The sequence below is a fragment of the Octopus bimaculoides genome, chromosome 23, assembly GCF_046866305.1.
Source record: "Octopus bimaculoides isolate indiv1 chromosome 23, ASM4686630v1, whole genome shotgun sequence".
Taxonomy (NCBI): domain Eukaryota; kingdom Metazoa; phylum Mollusca; class Cephalopoda; order Octopoda; family Octopodidae; genus Octopus; species Octopus bimaculoides.
This window is the reverse complement of record NC_142950.1, coordinates 34,951,341-34,961,340: the sequence shown is the minus strand read 5'-3', so window position 1 is coordinate 34,961,340 and position 10,000 is coordinate 34,951,341. Positions and strand designations below refer to the sequence as shown.

General features: G+C 39.3%; 1 protein-coding gene across 3 annotated transcripts in view; it reads left to right on the top strand.

The window, feature by feature from the left end:
* Positions 1–10,000, top strand: part of LOC106873727 (4-aminobutyrate aminotransferase, mitochondrial-like) — a 25,894-nt gene that overhangs the window by 5,449 nt on the left and 10,445 nt on the right. Inside the window, exons 1-4 of one of the 3 annotated variants that reach the window (XM_089340622.1) lie at positions 2,097–2,751; positions 6,226–6,338; positions 8,898–9,015; positions 9,418–9,467. In XM_089340622.1, coding sequence (XP_089196748.1) covers positions 2,658–2,751; positions 6,226–6,338; positions 8,898–9,015; positions 9,418–9,467 — 375 coding nt within the window. In that variant the 5' untranslated portion in view covers positions 2,097–2,657. Of the gene's footprint in view, positions 1–2,096; positions 2,752–6,206; positions 6,339–8,897; positions 9,016–9,417; positions 9,468–10,000 lie in introns of those variants that run through there. The other 2 variants (XM_089340624.1, XM_089340623.1) reach the window with 2 other exon arrangements.

Sequence of the window (10,000 nt, the reverse complement as noted above, 5' to 3'; positions counted from 1 at the left end):
GTATACATACATACATACATACATACATGCATACATACATGTATATATATATACATACATATATATATATACATACATACTTACCTGCATACATACACACATACATACAGACATACATGCATACATACATATATACATACATACACACAGACATACCTGTATACATACATACTTACATACATACATGCATATAGATGCATGCATGTATGCATGTATACAAATGTATACATGCATTCATGAAGACAGAGAGACAGACAGACAGAGAGACAGACAGACAGACAAATGTATTACATAAGAGGGCCCATTATCTGTGGTGTAAATGTTTGACAGTGCATGATGCAAAGGTGTAAAATTAATTGTTAGTTAACAGATAAAGGTAAGACTGAAGCTGTGGTGAAGTAAGTGAAACGAGAGGACAACAGCAGCTGTGATTCCTCAGTGTGGGAACCAACTGGTGGCAGTGGTTGGCTGAGCACTGATAACAGCCGAAGAGTGCTGATTATGATGATAGTGATGATAGCTATGACAATGTTGTTGCTACTGGTGACGACGACGATGACGATGACAATGTTGGTAGTGAAACAGTGATCGCTGATGAGCATAGTCAGCAACTTTCATGAAAGTGGAGAAATACAGGTATATCAAATAACGTACAACATAAATTCTCGATTTGTTTAAAACTATCTCCACCTCTAGAGAAGCAGTAGCCGAAGTAGGGGGCCATGTGCTGTATCAGTATGTTGCTGCACTCACCTTCGTTGGTGATACCCTACTACCCCTGATGGATGGGGCCTCTGCATCACTCAGGCGACAACCTTCCAACTCATGGGTCTGTTTGGGTAGTCGTTGCTGGTGAGGGTTTTACGAGGCTGGAGTGCAAATCCTACCTCTCAGTCTCTTTGGGTCACCCTTTACAATTTGCTGAGGAAACTTTGGGTTCTGTTCTTCGACATGCTGGTCCCCATGCAGCACCAGAGCAATGTGAAACAAAGGGTTTTACTCAGGAACCCAAAATGCCACCTGGTGCAGGAATCAAACCCACAATATGATGGTCACAAATGCAACACACGAACCACTAGAAGATGTGTCATAATTAGCAGATGGTGATTAAGACCAGCACTAATTAAGAAAGTGAGACAATCATATATATGTACAGGCATAGCTGTGTGGTAAGAAGCTTGCTTCCCAACTACATGGTTCCAGGTTCAGTCCCACTGTGTGACACCTTGGGTAAATGTCTTCTGCTATAGCTTTGTGCTAACCAAAACCTTGTGAGTGGATTTAGTAGACGGAAACTGAAAGAAGCCCGTTGTACCATTTGAGCGTGGCCGTTGCCAGTACAGCCAGACTGGCCCTCGTGTTGGTGGCACATAAAAGCGCCTACTACACTTTCAGAGTGGTTGACGTTAGGAAGGGCATCCAGCTATAGAAACTCTGCCAGATCAGATTGGAGCCTGGTGCAGCCTTCTGGCTTGCCAGTCCTCAGTCAAATCGTCCAACCCATGCCAGCATGGAAAGCGGACGTTAAACGATGATGATGATAATGATATATATATATATATATATACATACACATACATGTTTGTGTGTCTGTTTGTCCCCCCACCATCGCCTGACAACCGATGTTGGTGTGTTTACATCCCCGTAACTCAGTTTGGCAAAAGAGAATGATAAGATATGTTCTAAGCTTACAAAGAATAAGTCCTGGGGTCGATTTGTTCTGCTAAAGGCGGTGCTCCAGCATGGCCACAGTCAAATGACTGAAACAAGTAAAAGAATATATATATATATATATATATATATATATACATATATGCAATGATGTGTGTGATGTGTGTATGTATCTATGTTTGTATATGTGTGTATGTATGTATATGTGTGTATGTATGTATATGTGTGTATGTAGGTATGTGTGTATGTAGGTATGTGTATGTATGTGTATGTGTATGTATGTATGTATGTATGCGTGTGACTTTGTATACAAACAAATGTACACAGAAGCACGAATAGATTGATAACGAAGAAATCGGGGGAAGATAGAAAGAGGGAGAGGGAAAGGGAGAGAGAGAAGGGGAGAGAGAGAGAGAGAGGTCGTAGGGAGGAACGCCAAAATTGTCAACAGATAAGTAGGAAGAGAAATGTCATGGAATCAAGATTGATAAAAGAGAGAGCGAGAGAGAGAGAGATAAAGAGAGAGAGAGAGAGAGAGAGAGGATGATGATGATGATGATGATGATTCTTACATACACTTACCCGGGTACACACGCACACACTTTCACACACACACACACCAAAAAATATGGAGAAAGATATAGATAGACAGATGGAAAATAGAGGGAGGCGGAGAGCGAGGGAGAGAAAGAGAGAGAGACAGAGAGATAGAGAGACAGAGAGAGAGAGTGTGTGTGTGTGTGTGTGTGTGTGTATGTGTGTGTGTGTGTGTGTGTGTGTGAATGAGACATAGATGGGGGTGGGCCATGCAGGCAGAGACGAGTAGCTGGCTGATTAAATGAGATGTAGACATTATATGAGTGAGAAAGACAACCAGAGAAACGGTAAGAGAGACAGAGGAAGAGAGACAGAGGGAGAGAGATCGAATACAGAGAGGTGTTTTTGAAAAGTGGTTGGAAAGCTTTTTACTGTGAACAAACTGGACGATGTTGAGCGCAACAGTTCTTGTGAAGAACCAGATGATGGTTTGTCTAAGAGGAGGATTACGGACATCGCCAAGGTGCCTGCTTTACAATTCAGGTAAGAGAATACGTTGAGGTCAGCTGTCTCCTTTGTTGTCCCTTTGCATTTTCTGTCGTTGTCCGGTTTGTTTGACCCCGCCACATCAGTCCGGTTTCAACCGATCTACAAATTGTTCCAGCCGAGATCATCCCGCCTTTTTATCATCCAAGCAATTACATTTACATTATTTAATGTAGATTTCTTTAAAAAAAAAAAATGGTAAAGTGTGATTTGAAGTGGTTTCCGCTGCTATTTCTAACCGAGTGATCGATCGTAGAAAGGATCCAATGTGAACGATGTTGTTTGTACTTAGTCCCAGGTCAGTCTAAATCGAGTAGACAGACGTATAAGTAAAGACAATCCAGACGTGAACATCCCATCCTTTTTATGTACCGTAAACATATCTAACACATCATTTACTTGGATGGTGGGGTGTGATTCGAGGGAGATTTAGTTGTTATTTCAGTGCTATTTCCAAAAGGTGGTGCGACCAATAGAATCCCCTTCGTTGGTTTGGTGGAGGGAGGTTCCCTGTCTGCTCTGTAGGGAAGGTTACAGCAGCTCTGTCATCCTTGGTCTATGGCTCACGTTTACATTCCCCACTGTAGCTGGGGAGGAGCCGTCTCTTCTACGGCAAGTTAGATTCCTTTCACTCACTCCAATAACCTTTGAGGGAGAGACATGAACATCACAGATTCAATTTCTGTCAGGGGATGCCATAGTACGATAAACCCTCCCTTCTCGTCTTCCCTCGCTGTACCATTATGACAGTACCATTAAACGGAAACGGATACATTTTAAAAATAGTAACATTTTTCGTACCGTCAACGATTCGGTTTCGATTCTCAGAAGACTCCCATCGTTTACATCTCTCCTTTTTTTTTAATGGACCTTTAATCAATCAATTAATTAATTAATCAATTAAATTAATAATGTGTTTACGTATTTATTCTATCATTCATTTTTCTTTAGCAAAGGAACAAAACCACTAGCACCACAACTAGTCGAATCTTTATCTAATCTGTGATTGATGAGGCTTCCTATCAATTTAGAAATAAAATAACCGCTGTTTGTTTATATTGCAGTTGTTGTTATCGTTTAGTTGTTAATCAGTCCGAGCAGAGCAGATATTATTGATTCATGTATTCTTTCTGAATTTTGGTTTACTGTTCCCATGGTCTTCATAAACCCGCCTTGGTATATTAAGTAACAAGACCGACACAGTCGTAGTCATTTTGCTACCTTAACCCCCAGGTCATTCCGTATTGCATCTGCTCCATCTCCACCCCCACCTGAACAAAAATATTCTTCCGCTTTTAAGAACGGTAAAGTCTGATATGGAGGAGATTTGGCTGCTGTTTCTAGCTCTTCGAGTATTCGTGCAGAATCTCCCGTTGACTTGAATTGGTTAAGTTACCACGAAAAAAAGATAACACCTTAAGATGAAAGACGGTTTTTTTTCATTCTTTTAAACTCTACATTATATAATGTCTTTTATTTTTTTTTTTGAAGTAGCGTACGATCTGAGGAAAACCTAGCTTCTATTTCTAGCAGATTGGACGACCTTGTACAAGTTCCCCCGTCGGTTTTAATTATGCATGAGTGTATAAGAATGGTGTTGATATGAGGCAGGCTGCTTACATTTTTATAGATTTTTATTCACACTCAAATACACACACACAAATACACACACACATTGTTCAGTTTATTTATTTGTGTGCGTCGAACAAAAGCGTCGTCAGTAACGAGTCACTCATTGATTCACTCACTGCCCTACAAGGAAGTGTCTGTAGCTTGGTGCAGAACAAATATCGCAAGAGGATTCTTTCGAAAAGCACCGGTTCCTCAGCTTTTCTTCGCTGTTCTTTGTGTCGTTCGCTGACGTACGTCGGTCTACCATCATTGACGTACATCGGCGTACGCACACACAATCGTACAACCCACACAAAAGACGTGTGTGTGTGTGTGTGCGTGTGTATTTATAGGTAAATGTGTATACATATACACACACACACACGGATGAATGAGTGCTCAATACGTTTTGTAGAGTATACGGTTTTATTGAAACTCCGCTTTAGTTGCAATAAAAAGCACTGTATATACGTATAAATACATACATACACACATACACACCCACATATATATGTATGTATGAATGTGTGTGTGTATGTATATATATATAATTTTTTCATAGAGAACTATGTAATCTTTACCAATATAGCAGGAGATTTCACCGCAAAAAAATCTAAATTAGACTCCTTAGGGATTGTTCTCCTTGTTTATATATCCAAAGTTTTAAATTTAAATTTAAGAGAGAAATTTGACGCTAATATCCATTAATATTACATTAATAATGGATATTAGCGTCAAATCTCTCTCTTAAATTTAAATTTAAAACTTTGGATATATATATATATGTATGTATACATATACATATATATTTATGTGTGTGTATGTATATATACAGGGTGATTCAAAAGTCGCCATACATAGGAAAAATTTATTTTTTTTATAAGAAACAGTTAAATAAAAAAAAACTGTTTCTTAATTAAAAAAAAATTAATTGTTCCTATGTATGGCGACTTTTGAATCACCCTGTATATCTACATACATCCATACATCCATTGTATGGGTTATTTTTGTGGTGTTTTTTTATGCCTTGTAATTCTGAGAAAGGTGGTGGTGGTGGTGGTGGTGGTGGCGGTGGCGGTGGCGGCGGCGGCGGCGGTGGCGGTGGTGGTGGTGGGGAAAGTGACATTAATGTGTGTTTATGGGTTGTTCGGTCGGTAGTAGTCAGTTTTGTTTGTTTGAAGTTATTTTGGTGTGTGTGTGTGTGTAAATGTGTGAGTGTGTGTAAATGTGTGAGTGTGTGTAAATGTGTGAGTGTGTGTGTGTGTATGAGTGAGTGTGTGTAATTGTGTGAGTGTGTGTGTGTGAAAATGTGTGAGTGTGAGTGTGTTTGTGTGAGTGTGTGTGTGTGTGTGTCTTGTTTCAGTCATTAGATTGTGGTCATACTGGAGCACTACCTTGAAAGATGGAGTCAAACAAATTGATCCCAGGACTATTTTTTCTTTAAGTCTGAACTTCTAATTTATGGGGGCATAAACAAACAAACAAACACAATGACACACACGCATATATATACTCACACACACACACACACACACACACACACACACACACACACACACATATATATATATATATATATATATATATATATATATACGTGTATATATATATATATATATATATATATATATATATATATACATATACGTGTATATATATATATATATATATATATATATATATACGACGGGCTTCTTTCAGTTTGCGTGTACCCAATAGGTGATGATGATGATGATGATGATGATGATGATGGTGGTGGTGGTGGTGGTGGTGGTGGTGGTGGTGGTGATGATGATTATTTCTGTTTGTGATAGCAATAATGGTCGTATTCCTTCTAGCAGTTGCCATTCTTATTTGCAGGGATTCAGAGAGTTTTTATGTCCAGCCGATCAGAGCCCAGTTCTCCAAGGGTCAGAACTAAAATACCTGGCCCTCGATCATTAGCTTTGAAAGCTGAGCTCACTAAATTACAGGTAAGTAAAGCTCAGCAAAGGTGAAATAATTCGTTCCTTTCAGCTGACCCCTAACCCAAACATTTTGACCCCTTCCCCTTCAAATTCCACCCTGCCTGCCATCTGCCTCTAGCAAACACTATCTTCTATTGTTTACCCTTTACATGTCTTAATCATTGGATGACGGCCATGCTGGAGTACCACCTTCAAGGGTTTCAGTTAAGCAAATTAACCCCGGGACTAATTTTTATAAGCATGGTATTTATTCTACCAGATAGCATGAGCTAAAGCTGTAGCATGGCCGTGTGGTAAGAAGCTTGCTTCCCAACCACTCGGTTCCGGGTTCAGTCCCCACTGTGCGGCATGCTGGACAAATGTTTTCCGCTATAGCCTCGGGCAACCAAAGGTTTGTGAGAGGATTTGGTAGACAGAAACTGAAAGAAGCTCATTGTGTGTGTGTGTATATATATATATATATATATATATATATATATATATAACAAAACTGTCCGATGAATGGGAACGTGAAACTCTGAGTAACAAACAGCTTTTGTTATATTTCTACTGCTTTTAAATAAAGTATATATATATATATAACGTCGCCTTTTCAAAGCCTAGCCAGGCTCATGGGCCCGGTTTCCCGGTTTCTATGGCGTATGTGTTCCTCCCAGCTGACCCAAAATTTTTGGGGAGGGGGTGGGCATTCGATTAGATTGATCCCCAGTATGTAACTAGTACTTAATTTATTGACCCCCGAAAGAATGAAAGTCAAAGTCGACCTCAGTGGAATTTGATCTCAAAAGGTAAAGACAGACAAAATACTGCTGAGCATTTTGCTCGGCATGCTAACGTTTCTGCCAGCTCACTGCCTCATTAATATTGATAATAATAACAATGATGATGATGATGATGATAACAATAATAATAATGATAAGAATAATAATAATAATAATAAGAAGAAGAAGAAGAAGAATGATGTTATTGTATAAAATACACAGGGGTAGAAATGAATAACAATAAGCTGGCATTGTATTCACTTGGAGTTATTAGATTTAGGTTTTCAATGCTAGGATTTCTTCTGGAATGTGTAACATCTGAAAAACAACAACAACAACAATGTGCAGTAATATCAGACAAGGAAAATATTCTCTGATAATGTAATCAATAGAGATTAAGGCGGCATTTGCTCCAAGACATTACCGTCTGACTTCAAATGCCGCCGTGGTTGACTCTCTCTCTTTCATTCCTGCAGGGTCGATAAAATGAACACAAGTGAAGCATCAGGGGTCAATGTAACCGAATGTCTCCTTCCCTTAAACTTTCAGGCTTTGTGAATAGTAGAAAGGAATATAATCTATATAGGTTGCGGGGTGGGGAGCGGCCTTGTCTTTAAAGCCTACCGAAGAAAGCATCGGACATATTTTGAATACTTTTGGAGAAATCTGAGCATTCAGATGTCAGCTGTTATTCTATTGGGTTATAATTCTTTCTCATATAAACACAATGCTTGAAGATTGTGGGTGGGGGTGCTAGTCAGTTACATCAACCCCAGTATTTGACTGGTATTTATTTTATCAATCCCTTAAAGAGTGGTTCTCAACCAGGGTCCATATTGCCCCTGATGGGCTATATACAATTTTTGGGGGTCCATGCAACAAAGGAGAAAATTGGGGATCCACAATAGTATTTTAAGGGCCCCTGGATAAATTTTACTTGAGATGTATTGATATGTATTGCAAGAAAGAAAGGGCTGTTTCTTTCTCTGGCATTTTACATTGTTCAACCTACAAAGGTTAATGTGTGGAAAACAAAATAGGAATTTTGAAAGTGGTTTCTATAAAATTGGTTTTTAAAGATTGAATGGTCATAGGGGTTCACCAGAATAAAACAGCAATCAAAGGGGTCCATAGATAATAGAATGGTTGAGAACCCCTGCTTTAGATGTATGTATTGTTATGTATTGCAAGAAATAGCTGGGTTTCTTTCTCTCACATTTTGCATTGTTCAACCTGCACAAGTTAATGTGTGACAAACAAAATAGGAATTCTGAAAGAAGTTTCTATAAAACTAGTTTGTAAACATAGAATGGCTATGGGGGGATCCACCAGAATAAAATAGTAATCAAAGGGGTCTATAGATTTTTTTTAATGGTTGAGAACTCCTGCTTTAACCCTTTTGTTACTGTATTTATTTTGAGGTGTTTTGTGTTTCTTTCAATTAATTTTAAATATAACAAAGAATTTAGTAAAATAACTTAATTATCATTCAGCTAGTGTTAGGAACATAAATTGTGGTGGAAGATTTTAGTTCAAAACTTATGAAAACAAGACGTTTGTACTAAGAGCCAGAGGTGGTTTCAGTCGGGTTGGTAACAAAAGGGTTAAGGATGATGGGCAAATTCTGTCTTGATACGATTTGATCTCAGAACAGAGAATACCAGAAGAAATGTTGCTGACCATCTTATCCAACATCCTAACTATTCTGCCAGCTTTATTCTATTGTCTTACAATAGCATCAGTCTGTAGAGTGTGAAGCATAAACTAATCACAGGTTTGTCTCTCGTTAATTTCTTAATTACAGAACACAGGCAGCGTGGTGTTCTTTACAGACTTTGATAGAAGCCAGGGCAACTACATCACCGATGCCGATGGCAACTGTTTGCTTGACCTCTACACACAGATTGCTTCCATTCCATTGGGTAAGAAACACTTCATTTTCTGTTGTTCTGGTTGTTTGTCTCGTTTTTATTTATTTTTTGTTTGTTTTGTTTATTTCTTATTTCAGTGATTAGAGTGTGGCCATGCTGGGGCACCGTCTTGAAGAAGTTTTGGTCATACGAATCAACACCAAGACTTACATTTTTGTTAAGCTTGGTACTTATTTTATCGATAACTTATGCTGAACCACTAAATTACAGGGATGCAGATGTACACACACACACACACACACACACACACACACACACACACACACACTCACACACACATGCACACAACCACACACATATTCACATACACACACACACAACTACACACACACAACCACACACACTGCACCCTTCTGTAATACGAAGCTAATATTTGATCTTGATTTTTTTTAGGTTACAATCATCCGAAAATGGTTGAGGTTTTGAAGAATGACAAAAACTGGGTAAGTACTTGTTGAACCCTGCTGCATGGCTGTGTGTGTGTGGGATGGGACATCGGTCCATCACAGGGTTACTCATTTTCACCAGCTGAGTGGACTGGAGCAACGTGAAATGAAGTGTTTTGCTCAAGAACACAATGCGTCGCACAGTCCAGGAATCGAAACCACAATCTTACGATCATGGTGCTGACACCTTAACCACTAAGCCACGCGCATCCACCAACTGTTAGGGTCCTAGCTGTGAGTTAATTCGCCTGTGATGGAAGAAACTCTAGGCACAAACCTTCACTGCGTTGTGAGCACCTTGCGAAAGGAAAACGCTTAAGAAATCAACCGTGACAGTAAATCAAAGAATGCAGTTCCTCAGGTGATCTGAAGCCCTCTTTGACAGCCTTCTAGCAACTCCAGGGAAGGTGGACCCTTCCAGTTCTTGTAAGGCAGTTCACCTTGGAGAAGGTCATTCCAATGTAAAATCTACAACTTGCAGGTCACTGCAGATTCCTTTGTCTGCTGAGCCATTACGGTCAGACCTCCAA